The 23,467-nt window shown below is 40.1% G+C and overlaps 1 protein-coding gene across 1 annotated transcript; it reads left to right on the forward strand.

The window, feature by feature from the left end:
* The first annotated feature begins 823 nt into the window (after window positions 1-823).
* Window positions 824-17,652, forward strand: lmd (lame duck). Its single transcript, XM_065222484.1, has 3 exons — window positions 824-2,233; window positions 16,601-16,762; window positions 16,830-17,652. The coding sequence occupies exons 1-3, from the start codon at window positions 989-991 to the stop codon at window positions 17,427-17,429; spliced, it is 2,007 nt and encodes a 668-aa protein (XP_065078556.1). The 5' UTR covers window positions 824-988; the 3' UTR covers window positions 17,430-17,652.
* Window positions 17,653-23,467: the final 5,815 nt, after the last annotated feature.

Raw genomic sequence — 23,467 nt, forward strand, 5'->3', positions numbered from 1 at the left:
TGGTCTAAATACCCCTAATTTGGGTCCATACATGAATTCATCAATCGAATAAATTTTCAATAGCGACCAAAAATATCCATTAGTACCGTCCCAATGACAATTTTCTAATACCGTTCCGACTTTCTTTGTACATGAATTCATTACATCATGGATTTCAAACGTTCTATTGTTTTGAATACATCTGGATCAAAGGCCTAGTAATGCGTTCGTGCTTAAATGTGATGTTTGCCGAAATTCCGTCCATAACTCAAGTGGCCTCAAATATTTGAAATATTCCTAATTGACTCCATGCCTGCAAATCCATAAAAACAAGCACGTAAAATTGGACCATTCATTGTCTCATAAAAGCGGCATTATGACATACTCATTCAATTTGGCTAATTGATTCATAGGCGACTCGTAATCCATAAAACCAATCCACTAACTTCCTAGCGTTTCACAGTTTAAGGGAAAAGCATTCTTCCATCGGTGCAGCATCCTTCTCCTTCTATCGCATTCGATTTGTAGACGATTTTCCTTGCTCCCTCGGGCACCCTAAACAGTAGCACCCGAGATCATGATCTTCTGGCTGGCAGTATTAGTGTTGATCGTTTTCCTCTCTCATTGGTAGTAACAAAAAAAAAAAATTCAAACTCGCGCGACACAACCGACGACAAGCAGCATCGGGACGTTCGTAAGGTACCTTAGAAGAAACGTGCGTCCGGGGGCCACATGTGCACGCGATCCCGATACTATTTCTTCCTTTTCCAAGATCTTGAACTGTATGGCGACACCGCAAGATCGTGCAATCGTGCTATATTTGTTGTAGTCATTCGTTTGACGACGCCCGATCCGACAGGACGTGCTTTCCGATTAGTCATCGGGTTTTTCTGATTTTCCGAGTTTCCCGCGTGCTGCATAATCTTTCCCGCCCGCAGTCAGTTTCGGTGAAGTTTTCGTTCAAGTTTGTTTTGTTGCGGTTTTTCTGAGTGATGCATGTGCGGTGAAGATGTTTGAAAACAAAATGTTTGCTACCGGTCAGGTGAACAGTGAACAGTTTGACATTCCAAAAAGTGTCGATTTGGGTGTTCAAATTACCAACTTTGGTAATATGTCTTTGCTAACACCAACGACTCCGGGTACTTTCAAAGATCCAGTTTATTTCGGTGAAAGTTGTCCCAGTTCAAAAGTGTCCTACGGAGAAAAGGCAAAGTGTTCATTTTCGCCGGCTTCCTCGAGCCACTCGTCGTACGAGGATAACAATGCTGAAATGAGCAACGATTTCCCGTCGGTTGATGCTTCAGAAGCAACGTACTCCAATTATAACAACCAATCATGCATGATGCAGCAGAAGAATGAAGATCTCTACTTTAAATTTGATCCTGAGTATATTGAAAAGATGCAATCTTCGGTATGTTTGTCTCCAGCAACAACCATCGCTACTCCGTTGACATCCAATAGCATCGTCAACTCCTCCGAGTACTACAACTTCAATGATGTCAACTGCCAATCCAAGAATCAGAGTCCGTGCTCGTCGCCTCCGCTAGATCCCTGGATCACATCATCGCTTTCGATGACTTTCCCAAACCTGCCCGAGTCGAAACCTTCAGACTCTCCGAAGCACAGCAATGTTGAAGTTCAACCGGGAATGCAACAGCTGCCGTCGATCAAATCAGCCTTCGGCAATGCGATACAATTTGACGATAGTTCCAAGAACTTTGGATTGCATACGACCCACGCCAACTACATGATTGATTACTTCGATACGAGCTTCCTGGATCAGTTCAATCAGAATGTAGAGATCAGTGGAACCGGTTCCAATATGAACGACAGCACCAACAGCAATGATGCCTATCAACATCCGGAAGAAAATTACAACAATTCAGAATCGGCGCAGAAGCCGAACCGCGAATTCAAAGATATCTGGCAACAGCAACAGCTGCATCACCCGCAACCGACGGAATTGGATAGGAAAATTTCCATCAAGGAAGAAGCTCATGAGGACGAGGAGGAGGAGCTGGAAAACGACCCGGATCAAGTGCTGGAATGTCTGTGGACGGATTGCAATTTGAAATTCCCCGACCAGGGAACGCTGGTGGCGCACATCGAGAAGACGCACGTGGAGGTGAAAAAGGGGGAGGAGTTTGCCTGCTTCTGGTTGGACTGTCCGAGGCGGTATCGGCCGTTCAATGCGCGCTACAAGCTGCTCATTCACATGAGGGTGCACTCCGGCGAGAAGCCCAATAAGTGTCCGGTAAGTGGTGATTGGTTCGATAGTGGGTTTGTTTTGCGCTCACATTTGTGTGGGAGGTTCTATGTAAACGGAGAGTGGCACTGAAATCGATCTGAGGATATGCTGATGGAATGCGAGCATGTTGACTACTTAGGATGTGTATTTAAATACACAAGATGCGTTGCATTGCATGTGGGTGAATTCTCGCGTAACATTTGAAAAGGGCCTATCCTCGTTGGTCGATTCTCTTCATAGACTTTCTCTTTGGTTTACCACGGTAACATAAACGAATTTCTCGCTAAGCTCGCAGCACAGTTCGACAGAAGATGATGTTAGCGTGCGCCTGAAACAACACACTCAATTTGAAATACATTTGTAGTTGGGTTATTTGAGAAAGAGAAAATCTACGAAGGGAATCGATCAACAATGATATGCCCTTTTCTCGTGTTGCACGAGAATTATTTATTGAACAATGGCTCATGGAACGGATGCTCCTCTATACTGACTGAGATAAAATAAGGTTGTTAGTTCATATGAAATTCTATAAAAGGACAGCTTTTTTGAAACTAATAGTATGCGATGCATTGGCATAATTGTGTAGATCCTCCTGGAACCAGACACATTTATCACTCTTGGACTTAACATTGATTGAGATATTTATTTATATTCAAGAAACCTTTACTTTGAGTTTTTCAAGATTTTGTTTTTCTTTTTAATTTCCTCGGATCATCTTCAAAGTTTGAAACATATCCCGATCTCTTTCTATGTGTAGGTCACGGACTGATATATTCAATAGATCGCATACTTGAGATAATGAATTTAAATTTTTTCCTACACAACTAAAAACATATGAAAATTTTGATGCCCAGAAAGACAAATGCGCACTTTTCTTATGACATAAAATACAGGAAATATGAAAGAAGTTACTTTTAGTTTGTGCCTTTTGACGAGTAAAATATATCTCGGTCTCCGAACGCGTAATTGTGAAATTTATCTGTGTTTAATTTTCAGTACTAGGCCGATCGCCATTAGACTAAATGGGTCATTAGGCTGAAATTTAAATAATTGTTCCCATTGCATCATCTGGCATCTGGTTCCGGTTCAAGAATTGATTAGATTTATCAGAGTTGGTTGGAACCGCCATACTAATATCAACATGAAGCTTTAGCGTGATAATTTATTAGCTAGAGAAAGTTCTGAAGAGGATAGACTGATAGTTCCGCTAGAGTACGGCAGTGTGAAAATTGAATTGAAGTTGAAATACTAATCAAATGCGCCTTCCTTCCACTCCTAGCTCTTACATTAATGGATTTGAAGTTTTCCTTCAAATCCACAAGCAAAAGAGTGCGCGTTTGACTTGCTCATATACTGTCTGCGGCTGTGGAATAGTTTAGTTTAGTATTGGATTTATGTTGGAGCATATCTAACCCAAGATGTCACTAATTGTTTCTTCAATGTACCTTGAAAAAAAATCCACTCATGTTTCAAAGAAGAAAAGCTCTCCTGTGAATAATCTTCAACTAGTAATGTCTTCAAAAGAAAACATTTAAACTCGAAAGAACTGCTCATGTTTGAAAGCAGGAGAAACCAGCTACGATAAATCATTGGTTAAAAATTTCATAGCATAATCTGTTGTATATGCAAGGTCTCGTATCCATGTTTTAAAAATCGTAATCTTAGCTTTTCAAGATTATCTTATATTTAGGATCAAGTACACGCTCCATTTATTCCTTGAAATGAGATCACGTATTTTTCAATGGGAATTGCAAATCTTGGAAATGCTCCGAAGTTCAAGATTTTTAATGACTTCAATGTAAGGAACATTGTACGAAGATCTGAAAAAATCTAACAGATTCTTTCATTGCCTTCTTAAATCCCCTCCTCGGACAGAGATCTGAAAAAAAAATCCAACAGATTCATCCCAGAGTGTTTTGAAAATGGTTTCAATCAACCATATTTCAATTTTCGGCATAATGTCCCATTCGGCCTAATGGCTTTCGGCCTGATAGCATTCGGCCTAATGGTATTAATAATGGCATACAGTAGCAGCACCTCCCTACCTGTGTCTCCTCGAGATCGTTAAGTGAACGATGTCAGGAGCACATACAGCGGTAGAGGTAACAAGAGCTGCAATTTCCAAATCTATCGACGAAATGCTTACGTCACATCCCAACTGTTTCCGCACATCGAAGATACGTGAGTAAATCGGTGATTATCCCTTTTGTCAGTGGTGGTGGGGGAGGATACCCCTCACTATCACTCCCCAACAGGGAAGTTTGGTAAAGGAGATGATCAAACCGATTCGTGCCTTCCTCAAAATTGACCTTTGCTCGCTTTCCACTCTCTATAACAGTTATATCGACTGTTTCACCCTCAAGTCGTCATATGACGTGAGCATCTGCCCGACCTCTCTAAAATTACTTTTTCAAATGGCTGTATATATGTTCAATGCACGTGTTTCTAGCTGCATTTTGTTTATTTTTCATTTCTTCTCGGCTAAAATTCATAATGATAAAAAATGATAACGTTGCTGAGATCCAGAGGACCGTTGGGCAGTGCTGATCTAGTGCATCCGCATCATAGCATCATAGAGTTTGTTAATCTTCTTGCTGACCTCCGCCATGTTGGCCATCCCAAGCTGCAGTCCTTATTGTCTATCTCGGGATGTGCTAATGCTGGATTTCGGTGTGAACATCTGTCTCAACACAAGACCAAGCTCTCCTTGGAGCCCTTGTTGTTCCCCTTGGGGCTTGTGCTGCAAATGGAACTGGATTTAGTCCCCTGGTTCGATACTGGTGACGTCTGTAACTTCCCGGTACTCAACATTCTTTCATTCGGTATGATGCGTCACAAGATAATTTTTGGTTCATTTCAAATTCTGTCGACTTCTTGACTTGAATGCGCAAAAAATGGTCGACAAAAAATCGTTTCTTTCAGTCAAAATTAATTTCACAAAATTCCTCTTATTTTTCTTTTGGTAGTTCAATTCATATATTTATAGGACAAAATGTTCGTTTTTTCCGAACTGCCGTGCCTTCCGCTTAACCCCTCCATTAAATTTTGCACAGTGGTCTCATCGACCTTATTCGCCGCCGAACGCCAGTTAGATTTAAACTGCTGCTCGTTTTTCACGGAATTATTAGTTTTTTTTTTAGATTCCGTTTGACCAAGGCCCAATACCGTTCGATAGGGTGGAGTTCTAGGCTGTTGGGAGGGTTGCGGTCTTTGGGTACCACAACCACGTTGTTCGCATCGTACCACTCGATTGCCTTTTTCCCATAGTGGCAACTCGCCAAGTCCAGCCAGAACAGCCCAGGTCTATTATGTTGCTTTAGGAATGGTAGCAGCTGCTTTTCCAGGCACTCCTGGACGTAGATCTCTTGATTGATGGTTCCCGTAGTAATGAAAATGCCGCTTTTTAGACCACACGTGCATATGGCCTGCCAGACGAGATACTTTTTTCGGGAACTTCGATAGTTTCATGGTTTTGAAAATTTCAGTCACCTTCCCTTTTCTTGATGCGGTATAAAACTCCTGTCCCGGAAGGTGCTTGAAATCCGCCTTCACATAAGTTTTGTCGTCCATGACGACACAGTTGAACTTTGTGAGCAGATTCGTATACAGCTTTCGGACCCGCTAATTTGCCGACGTGTTTTGTTTGTAATCTCGGTTCGCCACCTTCACCTTCTTAAACTTTGACAACCCGGCTCGTTTCTTGGCCCGCTGCACAATAGTATGGGAGACATTGAGCTTGCCAGCGACGTCCCGGATGGAGAGGATAGGATTCCGCTTATATTTCACCGCCACCTTCTTCGTCGTCGCTGCCACGTCCAGATTACGATTGCCGCCGCTTCCTGGCGGTCGACAGACGCTCCCCGAACAGTTTTAAAACGTTTGTCACGGTCGATTTAGCCACATCCAGCAATTTTGCCAACTTGGCGTGTGAGAACGTCGGATTATCTTGCTGCGCGAGCAAAATTTTGACACGCTGCTCCTCTTGCTTGGAAGGCATTTTGAAAACTGGAGAGCAAACGGTGAAATCTCATCATAGCAACCATTGTATATACACTCAACTTCCAAACGCAGTATTTCAGGTTTTTTATGCGTTTTTAACAGAAATACACCAATTTGAAGCTGACCAATTTTTGCCAGTTCCAGACTTTAGGGCTCCCATGCCATGGCTAGCTATGACCAATTTGGTTCCTGGTACTAAATATAATCGCCAGAAATGTAAATTTTGCATTCTCATCTGATTTGATGTGTTTAAAAAAAGGTTTTGGTCATGTCGAGTTGTGGACTCCCGGAGGTACCCTGAACATATCCGGGTGTCTCCAAAGTGGACTTAGGATGACCGCTATGATTTTATTGTTTAGTTTTCATGTAATTTAATATGTCGATGGCCCATGTCAAAAACTGGAAACTACACACTTAGTTTTTTCTATTGGGCTCGGCTGTGCAAATCTCGGCAAAAAAAGTTTTACTGAGATCTCAGCAAACATTTCATCTAAGCATTATCCGAGACTCAGCAATCAAATGTCACTTTTGTAGAGATCTCAGTGAAACTTATTTTGCCGAGATTTGCACAGCCGAACTCGGTAGAAAAAACTAAGTGTGTTCTCAGGATGCACCCCAAACATGTTCAGATGAGGCCAATGTGATCTCTGGTTATCAATACTACAATTTAAGTTTTTTTGGAGGCGAACCAGCCCAAGGCTGAAAGCCTCCCTAATAAAGCTAAATAATAATAATAATACAATTTAAGTTGTTTTTGATGAAGTTGGGGGGAAATTCTTTACCAATACAGCCATTCCATAGCAAACGATATAGTGGTTCTCAGAATTTCGCAGAAATTTTTAGTTTTGTTCCTTATCGCAAAATATTCGACTCTTATTTTTTTTATTTTGTAATTAGAGTGAACATTTTCATGTTAGGATGATCCAAAAAATCGATTTTTTTTTTCAATAATTGGTTTTTTTTTTAAATGTTTAACGTTTGAACCACTTTCGAAGATCAAAATATTAAATCAAACCCAAATTTGATATCTTTAAAAAAAAGTTTACTCAGTAATGAAAAAAAACACATCGCTGATTATTTATATTTGTGTAAAGAAGCCTAAATTTTCAAGTAAAAATATAAAAACATATTGCGCCCTCTGTCTTCATACTATGAAAACCATTAAAATCAAATACAATCATTGTTTTTTACTTACAAAATCCTCATTTTGATTATCATTATTTTTTTCCTAAAAATTATTTTTAATTACCTTTCATTTGATATTTTGATCTTTAAAATCGATGGTTCAAAAGTTATAAATTTTTGAATAAAATCAATTTTTTGGACCACCTTAACATGGAAATGGTCACCCTAATGACACAATATAAAAAAATATTGATCTAATATTTTGTGATAAGGAACAAAACTACCTATTTTTATGAAATTATGGGAACCACTATTTCGTTTTGCAATGGAATGGCTTAATATCAACATGAAGCTTTTAGTGCGATAATTTATAAGCTTGAGAAAGTTCTGAAGAGGATAGATTGATAGTTCCGTTAGAGTACGGCAGTGTGAATATTGAACAGAAGTTGAAATTGAGCGAGGGCCATTAATTCGACAATACTGACGAATTGCGCACTTTTTTACCTAGCTCATACATTAATGGATACCTCAAGTCCTCAAATCCACAGGTAAAAGAGTGCGCGTTTGACTTGCTCATATACTGTCTGCGGCTCACAATTGGACGAAATCAAAAATTATGGGACATGGCTATTTGCGACGAAACTATTGAGTGTAGAATTTTGATGTATTTTAGAACGTTTCTTCATTTTTTGAGTACTTTAATTGAGAAGCGAACATTTTGATTAAGGGGGGTATACACTAAGATAAAAAAAATAACTTTTTTATGTCTTGTTGTAAATTATGAACACCTATGTAAACATTGTAGATGAAGTCATTTTAAGAAACTTTGCGCAAGACGTCAATTTTCTATCCCTCAAGTGGACGAAGTTATAGCAACAATCAATACGAAACTAACGATTTTAAATTGGCTCACTACTTGACTAGCCTATTGGTCCCAAGCAAATTATTAACGTATCCCATTCTAGTCGAAATTCTACTACTACACAATGTTTGTTTTGATTCGCTATGAAAGTTTGACAGATAAAATGAGGGGTTATTGGTTTTTCCTATGTTTCGAGGGGTGAATCGATTAGCTTGGGACCGAAGAGAGTACCAGAGCTGAGCCAAAAAGTTGAGCACGTTATTTCGGGACCTTCTAGCCTTAGAGTTACCTCTATGGTTATAGGGTGAAAATGGAGTACTAACGCTTCTTCTTCTTCTTAGTCGCATTTAAAGCTTATTGTTTAGTGCATATTAGCTTATTGCGTGCTCTCAACTTAGTGTTCTAAATGCAGTTATTAATTTAGAGCTTTCGATGTCCGATGTCCTCGACCGGACCGGGAATCGAACCCGCCGCCTCCGGCTTGATAATATCGTGCCTTTACTGACTAGGTTATGAGGCCCCCTTAAAAACCTTTTTTTACCATAACTTTTTAGTTTGAATTTTTCGATTTTTGCAATGTTCTACAAAGTTGTAAATGCTTTAAAAAGGCACATTTTTGCTCAACAAAGCAAATCGCTATCTTTTCATGTAAACGATTAAAAATCGTATTTATAATTTTTCAACACTAGCTTTAGAGGGGTGTATCTTGTAGGTTAGCAGGTATCAGCAGCTAAACTCGACGAAATTTCTTTCAGCAACTTATACCCTACTGTAACATATACAATTCATAGGAGGAATGAAGTTTTTGATAAAAGTACCTCAATGTTTTGTTATGTTTTGCTGATTTCATGACCATTTTTCCAAGTATGTACATTAGAGATCTCTCACTCCAATACTGGTAGGCACACAACAGAACATGCCCAAGTAACATTGGAAGCTTTATTGAGGTTCTAAAGCATTCTACAAGTCTTAATCATGGTCTATAGAACCCTCATAAAACCAGAATTGTTACTAGAGTATGGTGGTTGAGTGTGTTGCGAGAATGATGAATTACATCCCGCTTCATCGCTTCGTAAGGTTGACCAGGGTTACATTGGATTGGTTGGATTTTTTCACCATTTTCACAACATATCTCACCGCATAAATACATGTTCTCGCCTTCTAGTATCGTTTCATAACAAATAATTCCTTACCCAACTATTGTTTTGCTTCTCTCGTCATGCTCAACGTAGTCATCTCAGCGAGGAGAAGTTTTTGAATTCTCATGCGATTCAAGGTGTCGCATTATGGGTTTTGACCATACGTCCAAACTTGTCACTTACCGAGGTTACCCGGAGCATGTCCAGATGGGACCTATGTGGTCCTGGGCACTAGATTTAACTACCATTGCATTTATTTTTTGAGTTCTTATGTGATTTGTGGTGTTGCATGATCAATTTTTGTCAATTTCAGAAACAAACCACTTCCCTGGGGGTTTCCCGAACATGTCCAGATGTGGCCAATGTGTTCCTGGGCACTTGATTTGACAAATTGTTTAGATAAGTCAGCTCACCTCGGCAGGTCTATTATCATGAGTGTCTATAAGTATTACCGATCTACACGGCCAACCAGAACAACTCAGCGACTGAATTCAATTGGGTTCTTTAAGGGTATTGAGGTAAATGCATTTTCGTTATCTGCATTAAAAATGGAACCCACACGCAAAATTTCATTAATTTTGGTACACTGGAACTATTTTAAACGAGTACGATTACATTTGCAAAAATCACCTTATTAGCGCCCCTCGGTGTCACTTTGTATGGGAGCGAGCTGTCAGTTTGTTAGTTTAGTGCCAAACAGTGAAGTTATTATTTTGCTTTAAATCCTGATTTAAAAATCGAGATGAAAGTGTGTGGGTTCGAAAAAATATCTCTGTGCTCAAAAAACGAAGCTCTTTCAGATGATACCGATATATTTTTCAAAATTAAAGAACCCAATTAAATTAGAGCAATTTCTTTTCATAAAAAATTTACTCATAAACCTGTAGGTACTCATAGCTCGAGATGTTTTTAAGACAGGTGGGCAGGAACTCACGGTCTCCCAGTGTTGGTGAGTTCTTTGCCGTTAATGTTCACTAAAAGTTCACTATTTTGCCATACAGAAATTCAAAACAAAAATTTTTATCTGCGGATTTGGACAGTTTTTGACCTGTTTCATACGACCGGAAGATGTATGCTGGTTACAAATACCGTGCCAAACTGATTTCCTACGCAATTCATCAATTTTTGATGTGAATTTCGCTAATAAACACGAGGAGCATTTCTTATAGCAAAACTTACCATAACAAAATGGGCATGGTTCATTTTAGTAAACAAACTGACACTTCTTCCGACTGTGGCACCTCTCTTACTCGCCTAGCTCATAGCTAATGAGTAACACTGAGTTGTTCTGGTTGGCCGTGCATAGAAGAAGAAGAAGAAGAAGAAGAAGATGAAGCGTCAGTACAGCAGCTGTCAAAATGCTGTACACTGGAAAAAAAACTTCGAAGTTAAATCGTAAACAGACTCTATTTTTTTTTCTTTATTGAGGAGATTTTTAGCCGTAGGCTAGTTCATCTCCGTAAAGGGTGGAAAGCCATAGAAACATAGAGGTAACTCTAAGACTAGTAGGTCCCGAATAAACGTGCTCAACTTTTTGGCTCAGCTCTGGTACTATCTTCGGTCCAAGCTAATCGATTCACCCCTTGAAACATAGGAAAATCCAATAACCCCTCATTTTATCTGTCAAACTTTCATAGCGAATCAAAACAAACATTGTGTAGTACTAGAATTTCGACTAGAATGGGATACGTTAATCGATTTGCTTGGGACCAATAGGCTAGTCAAGTAGTGAGCCAATTTATAATCGTTAGTTTCTTATTGATTGTTGATAGAAAGATGTCCCCCAGCCACATTGCTTGAGTATGATGCTACTTCAGCCTTTGATAATCTACTTAGCTTAAAATATAAACAGCTAGTACAATGACACAGTAAACAGCATAAGAAAAAGCCCGACTAAAAAGATACAAATTAAGGAAAACAAAATATAAAATGAACAAAAAAAAACCCAATAACAAAACATAGGTCCAATGTAGGAGGTCCTTGGGAGCCCCGTCCAGCGGGGATCTCCTGACGACCGAAAGAATCGATGGTGCTAAATCCTGCAGTATAGCTTCGCCGCCTTCAAAAAGCGCAGTACAGCTGCTTGAGTTGAGGGCACGTATGCTAGCGCACTGGCAGCCAGACCGTGGAGGCAACGAAGGTGCTCGAATTGTGGACATACGCATAACACGTGCTCCACCGTCGAAGGAATATGGCAGAATTCACAGGTCTTCCTGAAGGGTCCTTCGCTGAAATCCCGTGAGATTAGGAAGTGTCCTGTCCGGAGTATGGAAAAAATCCTCTGGTCTCGCAGGTTTGCAAGGTCAATCCACTTTCCGATGGACCATTCCGTTGCACACGCTGTCCGCACTATGCAAGTGATCCATCTCTTCACGTCCTGTAACGGCACCTTATGCGAGTACCAAGGACCAGATGGGCCTGACCCGGCTAGGTTGTCCGCCTCGATGTTCCCTGGGATCCCGCAGTGTTCGGGAGTCCATGCGTAGGTAGTGTTTGGTGGCGCAACCTTCAGGATGCCCTGGATCCAGGGGTGGACCGGGACCTCCGACGAAAGGGTCTGAATAACACTGTGGGATTCCGACAGGATCTGGATTAGGTGATACGCAGGAATCGTGACGGCATGAAGAATAGCCGCTGCTTCTGCCTAGAACACCGAACATTGTTTTGGCAGACTTCTCCAGCGATTCCCATTCCAACTCCAGCTCTCGATCTTGACCCGTCCGTAAAATGATGCATGTAGTTTGGGTACAATCCGGTCAGCTCTGCTACCGATCTCCTAAGGGCTACGGAATTGTCCCCGGCTCTGAACTTCTCCTTTATCCGGCTATCGATGTTTGGTGCGGGAGATTTCCAACTCTTATCTCCGTACCAGAACTCTGCCCCCCTCGCTGAGGAGGCAGATTCTGTCGTTTCCGGCGGTTATTGCTGAAAATGCAGCGGCTTTGTTGGCAATGGCTGCGTAGATGCGGTACCGGAAAGGGAGAGTGCCGGCTTCGACACAGCTGGCATCGGCTGGCATCGAGGGTATAGGAGACTGGCGAAGATGCGCGTGTAGCTATTGTACACCGGAGCGAGTATTTGTATTGCCTTGTCGGTGGCGATGCAGGTCAGCTCGAGTCCATACATTAGCCGGCTGTCTACGATGGCCCGGGCAACACGGAAACGTACTTCTCTGTTGTTGGACCGGTGGGGACGGGAGATTGTGCCGATGAGGTTGATCCTTCTGCGACAGCTGGCCTTGACCCCTTGAAGGTGCTGGTCAAAACTCAGCGACCGAATAAAACAGTAAAAAAGGAATATCCTTCATTTAATTCCACTTAAATAGTTTTGGTATCCATGACAGGGGGTTAGGTTTTTGATAAGTCTTTAGTGTGAATGACCCTGATGAATACTGCACATTGTATTTGAAATGCGTATCTGTCATGGATACCAAAATTATTTAAGTGGAATTAAATGGAAGATAACCTTTTTTTGCTGTTTTATTTAAGCATTCCGCAAACAACCCAATTTCATTACTTCACTCAGCGACCGGTCAATGACAAGCAGTTTCACAGTTTTCTTTAATGGGCGGTAACCCCTGCTTGGGCTCTAATCCTCGTTCGTCCCGGAGTTTGACCTGTGGCTACGATTAGCACGTCGTCTGCGTACACGAAAATGTAGATTTTCGCTGGTAACCGCTCGAAGACACTGTTCATGACTACCAGGAACAAGGTGACCGCGATCACTGAACCGTGGGGAACGCCAGTTTCCTCGCAGAAAGTGCAGGATTTGGTATTACCTACCGAGACTCGGAAGGATCTGCCAGTCAGGAAATTTTGAACGAAATGCATGATATGGCCGCTAAGGCCCCAGCTGACGAGTTGCTTCAGTACCGCGGGCGTCCATGTACGGTTGAAGGCTTTCGCATTGTCCAGGGAAACCAACCGTTATACTTGGCATCCTTGAGGAGCTCTCCTAGCGTCGCAAAATACGTGGATGTACCGTGGCCTTGCCGGAATGCGTGTTGGCGATGTTCTAGAAGGCCGTCAGACTCGGGAAACTGCTTCAGGCATCGGTTGAAGCGCAATGGGTCGAAACTTCGCCACGTCCCGTGTCGGCTCGTTTGATTTAGGGATGGGGACAACCAAGCTCTCCCTCCAATGCTCTGGATACGAATCTGTCTGCCAAAGTTGGTTGAAGAGTTCCAACATTTTTACTTTACCCGGGGTAGGCAGGTTCTTGAGCACCGGGTAGCCGATCTCGTCTGGGTCGGCTGATTTCCCGTTGCTTCTACTAAGCGCGAACTGCAGCTCCTGCCAGGTGAAATCGTGGTTGATCCTCAGGTTGCTCGTGTCCGGAGAAAATCGAAAACTGCTTACGGACGAAGTCGATGGGTGTGCTAGCCGTTGAAAGGTCGCCTCTTACTTGGAAATCGCAGAGAGGTCAGCGAAGTAGTCGCCAAGCTTATCTGCAACGATTGCGGGGTCGGAGACTGCAGTGCCGTCTACCTGTATATGCTGTGTGGCCGTATGGGGCGCTTGCCACTGAGGGCGTTGACCTTACCCCAGAGCTCCGCCGAAGACTGTGAGGTATTTATGCTTTCGAGGAAGTCCGTCCACAGACTTTAAATGTTAAATGTTAAATGTTAAATGCTAAGAATTAGATGGTAAATTTTTACTGTTAAATGTTAAACCTTAAATGGTAAATGTTAAATGTCAAATGTTCAATATTTAATGTGCAATATTAAATGTTAAACGATATATGTTGGTTAGACGTTAAATGGTAAATGTTAAATTGTGACTATTAAATGTTAACTATTAAATGGAAAATTTCAAATATTAATATGTTATATATAAAATGCAAAATAAGTTATTTAAATTAAAGATTTTTTTGCAATTTACTTTAACATTTAACCACAGACAAACAGACATAACACATTGAATAGTTTTCACTATAAAACATCGTCGCTAAAACACTATCGCCATCTGTTGAGTATACTGTGATGAGCAGTACACTAAACAGATGGCGGTAGTGTGTAAACGTCAAACGCAAGGGAAATGCCAATGCGCGTCACAAGTGGCGGTACTACCAATTAAAAATCATTTAAATTGACCGTTAAACGCGTGTTCCATGAACAAATTGTAAGTGTTAAATCTGGTTGTCTGTGATTTAATATTTAAAATTTACTAATTAAGATTCAAAATTTACCATTTCACAGTTAATACAGTCAGGGTTACTTCCACTCACTTGCTATAAAAAAATGTTTTTCAGAATTATGAAATCATGAGATGGTATAGTGATAATTAGTACTTGTAAGTTACAAGATGAGGACGTGAAGTATGTGTTTGACACATACAATCTGTCAATATTGCTTTCAGTGCGTCACAATCAGCAATTTTACGATTCGTGAGTGCTCACTCTGATTGAACGCTCACGAATCATAAGATCGCTTATTGTGACGCTCTGAAAGCAAAATTGACAGGTTTTATGGGTCAAACACATACTTTAAGCCCTCTTCTCGGTACTTACAAGTACAGCATATCATAATTTCATCTAATGATTGCATAATTCCGAAAAATATGTTTTTACAGCAAGTGAGCAACCCTGAATACAGTTCACATTCATCATTTACCATATAACATTCAACAGTTAACATTTAACTTTGAACATTTGACATTACAATTTTAAATTTAACATTTTGCATTAACCATTTAACATTTAACATATAACAGTGAAAATATAACAGCTTATATTCAACATTTAACTTTAATGGAGGTAAGTTCTAACCGGCATTATTCTCGGATTAAATTTCGATCAGCAATGTCCGGCTTCTTTGATGTCGACATCAGAGTTAATCAATACGAAGTAAGCAAACATTTTGCAGATCATACAATCTGGATCGGTATTAAAAGTTAACGCGGGATGGAGCTTACCGTTATTAGAATTTAAAATTAAACATTTTAAATTTTGAATTATAAATTTAAAACATTTTAAACTTAGAGTATAATATTAATATTTTTTATATTCAAAATATTGAAAAGATCAATATTAATTGCTAGATGTTGAATATTAAATGTTCACTGATAAATGTGAATATGAACTGCGAAATGTTAAAAAGTAAAGGTTAAATAGTAAGCTTTAAATAGTAAACGTTAAATATGAGAAGTAGTTAAGTTAAATGATAACTTTTTAAATGTTAAATAGTAAATGATTAATGTTATAAATGTTAAATGAAAATAATAAATCTAGCATAACATTTGAAAACGACCAATAAACTTTTATAAATAAACTTCTCTCTACCCGATGATGTTTGATGGTTTGTGAGGGCGTAATTCAGGTAGCGAGTAAAGGGCCTTTTAAAGTTTGTTTAGACAAGTATAAAGGCCGTTTCCAAATGTTACGCCTGATAGTTTAAATTTAATATTTTAAATTCAACACTTAAAATAAAAGCTCAGTATTTTTCAGTGTAGTTCATAGCGGTTGAAACCACCGCAGCCCTTTTAGGTTTTATCATTTGTCCCGCAATAGTCTAACTGATTCAATACGGTGTATCCTTATAAGACATATTTCAAGATTTTTTTAACGTTGCCATAAAATTTCAAATTTTGCATGAAACTATGTTTAATGTGCCACAATTTACATGCCAATACCAAATTCATTCATATTCCTTAATTGTGAAACATCTAAGCCAGGTTAATCTGAGATCTCTTAGAGTTTCTTTCACTCTAAACTCTTCATATTAATCCATCCAGTAAGGTTTAGCTGGGTTTTTGAATTGTGGAACTGTTCGATAAAAGTTTAAAAATCTGTATAAAATAAAGAAATGAGAATATTAATTCCAAACTTGTACAGACTGATCGTACCTTAATTACGCTCCTTCTACCGTTCTGGTATCAATCATGATTCTTTTCGCTTTGGTGTCGTTTGAAGCCAGCCAAGTAAATAAGTCTGTGCCTCTAACAACATCTGGTTACGCTTAGCTGCACACGCACATTGGAGTGATGCCTTTGCGTGCCTGTAGTGTTTTACTCCTCTATTCCGGTTTTAAGTTGCCTGCTATATAAAAAAAAACAAACATCGTAGTTCAAAATGTTTAGAAAAGCCATGCGCTAATGTTCACCTACCGTCATTTGTCATAGCTCCTCACTCACTCGCTGGACGGCGCATGTGTTACAAATTGTCCTGTATGATAGATGCACAAACAAGAAGCCAAGAGGCAAAGTTAATGACCTAACGTTTGTATCTTCTTCCCATTTTCCTCTCCAACAGTTCTCCGGTTGCGAAAAGGCGTTCTCTCGGCTAGAAAATTTGAAAATCCACCAGCGATCACACACTGGAGAACGGCCCTACAACTGTCAGTACTTCGGTTGCACCAAGGCTTTTAGCAACAGTTCGGATCGGGCCAAGCACCAACGCACCCATTACGATACGGTAGGTTCGCCTAAGCTGCCCTTTTCGATTGCCAATTTATTAACAATATACATTTCCGATTCAACAGAAACCTTACGCCTGCCAGCTGCCGGGCTGCTCCAAACGGTACACCGATCCTTCTAGCCTTCGAAAGCACGTGAAAAATCATGCCTGCCGAACGGAGGGTCAAGGACGCCGCAAGTCACACAAGGATTCAACGGCGACGCTGGGCTCATCGGTGTCCAGCTCAACTATCGACTCACTACGGCGGCATTCGGAATCGTCAATCAACACGACACAGTACGAACCTCCACCAACTCCGTCGGCGGACATTTGCGGGGGAGAAAATGCTTTCGAGTTTGACGAAGTTTTCGAAGATGCTCCCACTCAATTCGTCGCCGACCGGGTGGAGTATGATGTGCATCCGAGTCCTACGGTGAATGGCTTGAACTTCAACGATATGTCCAGCTGCTTTATGCGGATGATGCACACGGAAAACACTTCCAGTCCCGAGGGGAAAACCTGCCAGGATGAGTACATTTCGTATGAATGTGTGAAGAATTTCCTTAGCGAAGGAAACTACCTGGAGGAGTACCACATGGAGGATGGTGCAATCAGCGCTGGTGTGGACCAGTCCAGCAAGGTGATTCCGTCGTTTGAGTACGATTTCTTCAACAACGTTGTTTAAATGTTTTAACGTGACGATTTTTGTTTGTCCTCATTTACTTTAGTCTATTTCTGTACCATATTTTCCAATGCCAAAGAGAATCCCGTACTTAGAAAATGTAGCTTTAATTGCTAGATCTTCCAAAACTGAAAGTTTATTTTTTGTAAGAAAGGTTTTTTTTATACTTAGACACTAAGATTAAGAATACCTGTGCAACCAAACCAATCCAAAGGACATTGCCATAAATTTGTTTCGTGTGTGGAAAAAACTTTTTGATAGTTAAGGATATAAATGTGTATACAACAGTGGTAAAGCTAATGTTATGAAATTATTAGAAAATTTATTTCCTTGTTTGGAGATCAACGTTCATGAAAAGACAACTTGTAAGAGTTCAACATGAGTTCAAAAAGCATTTGTGATCAAAATGGATAATGTTGGTTTCGAAGAGATTATCGTTTCCCTTGGAACAACTTATGAAAGGTTATTTTGTGTGCAAAAATCATCAGCGACGGATGTTATAGATTGTCTATTTGTATATACTTTTGACAAAGATAAGTACCCAATTATACCAATAAAATGTAAGATCTCTTTAGATTAAGCTTGAAATCGGTGGTTGAAATAAAGAAAATTTATATAGAAAATGTATTTTTTGTGATTTACTTACTTACTTACTTATCTATCCTGCACACCCCTTTGTTTATAAACAAAGGTGCATAGGGCCAACGTGAAAGATTTCCATCTTGGGTGGCTGCTCTGATTGATATCTCTGATAACCATACAAAGCGACGTATCCAATCACATCTATTCGACGCAATATATCTAACGGCTCTGAAAATGAAAACCATAGACCTATATGGCCATCGGTTCAGGATATTCTGGATTATGGATCCGTATGGTAAATTCCGTTATCTTTTGGAATCATATCAACGGACATATCAAATCACATCTACTCGAAGAAATATGACCAATGGCACTCAAATAACAACCATAGAGCCATATGGCGACGGTGGAACAGGTTCTAGATATTCATAACTATGGTTCTAAATGGGTAAATTTGTTATTTATCTTAACCATATCAAGCGACATGTCATCTACTCGACAAAATATGACCAATAGCTCTAACAATTAATAACAGAGCCTTCCCAAGTAACCAACAGTTTCGCATTCAACGATAAAACTCACTTCCAAGTTCCATAAAGTTCACATAAAGTTCCGAAAAAACTTTCAAGTTCCTTAAAGTTCAAATAAAGTTCCGACAGAACTTTCTTCCCAAGCCACCAACAGTTTCGCATTCAACGATACAACCCACTTTCATGTTCCATAAGTGCATATAAAGTTCTAACACAACATTCTGGCTTCTTTAGAAGCTATAGAAAGCTGTGCTAAGTACTTGAAGTTAAAAAAAATCCAAAATGCATCCCTAAGCACTTCTTAAGAACTTTGGGCAAGGCTGAAAACATGGCCACAACAAAGTTCCGAACAAGTTCCCAGCGGAACTTCTTAGCAACTTTTAAGTATCTTAAAAGTTCACTGCGGAGCTTCTTAGGAACTTGAAAGTTTCTTAAAAGGTTCGTCATAGCCCACATGAAGCAATCCGCTCAATTCTTTATTAGTAACAAAATTTAATGTATATGAAATGATCAGTGGCTCAAATATATCATAATTCTCATTTTTAAGCAGGGGATCAATATTCTATCCTAAAAAATAAAAATAGACAGCAATTTCCTGAATTCAACCCGTGCATTCGGCATGTGAACTACACGGATAGAAATCTCCTTATACCTTTTGGCAAATTTCTATTGCTGATTATTCATAAAATGTATAAGTCAACTAATTAGCAGACACCTTGCAAAAAGTTAATGAAGCTCATTGGTCAAATGAAATGTATAAGCAGTTTCACATACCTTTTTTTGCATTCTTATAGGACCTATGTGGTTTGTCTTATATAAGGTTGATGTTTTGGCAAAAATTTATTAGTGAAACAAATGAATAAAATAATTGATTTTCGTTTCGTGTACGAACGCTAACCACTGTTCCACAAGTGTGTTGGAAAACCATGCGGGCATCCACCAATTTAAAGTTCATCAAGGTGTTGTGTTTCGTATTCAAGTCAGTCAGCTGGCTCTGAAAACTCCAACAGTAGGCGGGACAACAGTCACTTTAATATATTTCAGATAACGTAGCAGTTCATGCTGGAGCTCTCACGCAAAAGGACTGGGTTTAATTCTTGAAACAGTTCCCCAATACTAGTACTAATGCTGATAAATCAATACACGTTCATATCTGCCTTTAGAAATAACTTTCATGAAGACCTGACTTTAGAATTAACTTTCATAAAAGTGCGAACTAAATATAGAATTGGTGTTGAGGATAAAATCCTTTTTTTTACTTATTTTTTTTAAAGTTCAGTCAGAAGCTGCATAGAATGCTCTTCAATTATGGTACCGGAACATTCAAGTTCTTCTAACGACTTAAAAATGAGGCTGCTTAGAATTCTATAGGTCACCTTTAACCAAGATGCTTAAGCCACAAAAAGCCTTTTATCAGAACTTTTGGTTACTTGGGTTATGGCCACCGGTTCCGAAAATTATGGTGTAATATTACTTGCCAAAAAGCACATAATTATCATTAAAACAGTGCATGAACTGACATTACGCTTCTTTTACTGCATTTGTTTATTTTTGTGGCCATAAAATATACATGGGATTTTCGACATGATTGAAGTACATCCTCTTTATTTTTTGCTGTGTATGGCATAATATAGCTGAACTGAATCTGACAGAACCGAAGTCGATATCAACAGAATTCTAAAAACATAAGTGAAGGTGAATCGACGATACACTATGGAGGGGCGGAAACGAATGCAAGTACTGGATTAGAACCAGGCAAGACATCGCAGCAGATGCAGCAGTCCTGGCAGTGAAGCTGAGAGAAGAGCCTCAACAAGAACGTCAAGCTAGTCGATAGGAATTGGACCAGGGCCCAGGTCAAAGTAAAAACAAGCAGCCACCCAGGTCAAAGTAAAAACAAGCAGCCACCCAGGATGGAAACCTTTCATGTTTTTAGGGCAGCTGGCAGATTAAGGGGGAACAGTCCATACAAAATGTATTATATTTGGATGGATTCTTTATGCAGGGGGAGGGTAAGATTTATAAGCTCTCAAAAACTGGACTTGTGGAATGTAGATAGTGCATAACATCAAATCAGGTAGATGAAAGATTCATCTAATCGAGTAAAGGCAGACTCAAAGTAAATTGGTACGCACAAAAAGACCTGCTATTTCGGGATTGAATAAGTTTAAAAAGTGCATTAATGGTTGCTTTACAGTACTTTTATTAAAACTTCAAAGTTAAAGCATTAGATGGTTATTTTTCTCCAGATCGAACGAAATCTCCATCAGCGCCCGCACAGTGGAAATGGACACGGAATCAGCGCATTTCTTCCATTTTTCCCGCATTTGCTGGATGTCCCGCCGCTTCTTCGAAGTTGCTGTTTTGAAATTGCCCAGTATTTTTCGATTGGTCGAAATTCCGGGCAATTCGGAGGATTCATTAGCTTAGGGACAAAATCGATATTGTTGGCAGCATACCACTCCACAACCACCTTGGAGTAGTGACAGCTGGTCAAATCGGGCCTAAAGATGACTTTACCCATATGATTGCCGATGAACGGCAATAAACGCTTTCTCAGGCATTCTTCGATGTAAACTTGTGATGTCATCGTCGAGGATGTGACGAATGGTTCCATTTTCAGATCACAACTGCAAATCGCAAATAGTTCTTCCATAATAACACTGCCGGCCAGTGGGGGTTAGAAGGAATACACACACACCACACACACAACTGCAAATCGCTTGCTTAATCATGGCCTTCTTTGCGAACTTGTCGGCAAACACGAACTTGAATCTTCCCGGCACATTCCCACGTCCAGTCGCGATGTAAAACTTTTGACCGGGAAGCTACTTAAAATCGAGGTTGACGATGTTTCGTCATCGATCAAAGTGCAGCCCTTGTGTTTCGTCAAAACACGGTCGTACAAGAGCCTTGCACGCTTTTTGGCCACGGAATTCTGCTTCATGTGCCGGTTCGGATGTTTACTGGCTTTGTACGACTTGTATCCTTCTCTGGCAAGGATGTTCCACACCGTTTGAAAGTTGGCATTGTACCTTCTGGCCACATCTTGGATCGAAAGATAGGGGTTGACTTTAACATACATCAACACCTTGCTGCACAGTGGACGATCCCTGGTTCCAGTTTTTTCGTAGGTCCGCTGATTCTTTTCCACACTCAGGGTTTTCTTGTAAGTTTTGAGCACTCGACGAACTGTTGTTTTCGGCATCTTCAGCACTTTAGCCAGCTTGGCGGGGGAGGTAGCTCATCGATTCTTCCGGTTCGCCTCCTAGCATCGTGCTATAAGGTACCAGGCGATAACCAGGGTAGTTGATCGATAGCTCGATGACGTCATTTCGTTGGCGTCTGCAATGGAAAATTCTCATAGCAGGCGTTGACGATGGGACGTTGTTGAGTTGTTGAATAGCAACTATCGTGGTAACTCACCGATTACCTGTCGATCTGCCAAATTTGGAAAGACGTCTGCATTGAATTGTCTCATATAATAATATTCCGCCCACTATATCACAAAAAATTGCGAGTAGCTGAGTGGAAAGGAGATAAGTTAAGCATTGGGTACAGGACCAAGTCTCCCCTGGGTGGTGCAAGAAGATGAGCGCAATAGAATCATCAAGTTGCCATAAGGCACGGAATGAGACTATTGCATGGCTGGGTAGTCAAAGTCTTCCATACGTTAGTCATTTCAGGTGGATTAGAACAGGTTTAGGTTTAAGGTGGGCGTTGGCCAGATTTGGATTTTCAGATATAATCCTAAATAGGACCTAGATTATTTAATACACTAGTAACCTCAACTTCTGTCACAATGTTTCATTGTGACTAATCAACACTGAATGGGTAAAATATCAAATTTGCGGTAAATTTGAAAAAAAATTAACTTGGAGTGTAGAGCGCACTGCCCACTGGACGATTCTGAAGCCTGACCAATACATATAGATACATTCATACCATTGGCATTTTGTATTTGAGATAAGACAGAGACAGGATGCGGAGGGCCCGCTTAGGGGGAGCGTAACCCATGTTAAGGCTTCCATTTATTAAATAGTTCAGATAGGCTGGAAATGATAGGTTCATGTTGAGAAAATGTACCATATGGTGCCCGTTCACTGATCAAAATTAAATTAGATTCAAATCGTCAGGCCCTGCCCTGTAATAAGGGGATTGACGATGATTTGTCAAGTTTCATTTTGCATTTGCATATAATTGTAAGTTTCGGTTTGCTTTTGTAATTGTAAGATGGATAGTTTGGCTCAATTGAAACATTGAGTTGTATAAACTTGACGAATCATACCTCTAAAATAGTAGTAGTTACAGTGCCGCATTATCTAACAACCACTGCCTGCAACTAATGTTGGAGGGGTCAGCAGGGCTGATTACGGATCAAAACTAACATAACTCTAACACTGGAATGATCCCCAAACTAACGCTCATTCATTGCACTTTGAGTCATAAAGTAGTTTTATTTATTTTCCTACTAATCTATCTACACACTTAGTTTTTTCTACCGAGCTCGGCTGTGTGGGTCTCGGCGGGGAGGGGGTTTCGCTGAGATCTCGGCGGGAGTGACATTTGATTGCCGAGTCTCGGATAATGCCTTTTCTAATAATCTGCCTACGTTTCTTTTATTTGTTATCTACTTCATCCCTTTTTTATTTGTCTGCTCTTCTTTCCTCTTCTCTTCTTTTGTTTTGTTTGTTTACATATAACTAATACTAATACCTCCTTGTTTTCTCTCTAATTTGTCTACTATGTACCACCATCACGATGAGAGATGAGCTACCGTACATGGTACACGCTCATATACACTCCCAAAATAGTATGCCGCAAGTAAGTATATCACAGAGGCAACTAAAGATCCAGAAACGAAAACCGATAACGCTGAAGCTGATCTGTGGTGATTTATATGACTAAATAGTATTACTTATTTATACT

This window comes from Ochlerotatus camptorhynchus, unplaced genomic scaffold, assembly GCF_037179485.1.
Source record: "Ochlerotatus camptorhynchus isolate MF236.1 unplaced genomic scaffold, CSIRO-AGI_Acam_v1.1 ptg000170l, whole genome shotgun sequence".
In the NCBI taxonomy this organism is placed as follows: Eukaryota; Metazoa; Arthropoda; class Insecta; order Diptera; family Culicidae; genus Ochlerotatus; species Ochlerotatus camptorhynchus.

Excerpts from the sequence above, each read along its gene's own strand:
- lmd (XM_065222484.1), top strand. The coding sequence starts at position 989 with ATGTTTGAAAACAAAATGTTTGCTACCGGTCAGGTGAACAGTGAACAG. Across the intron at positions 2,234-16,600 it reads AGAAGCCCAATAAGTGTCCG|TTCTCCGGTTGCGAAAAGGC; the intron begins GTAAGTGGTGAT and ends CCTCTCCAACAG. Across the intron at positions 16,763-16,829 it reads AACGCACCCATTACGATACG|AAACCTTACGCCTGCCAGCT; the intron begins GTAGGTTCGCCT and ends CCGATTCAACAG.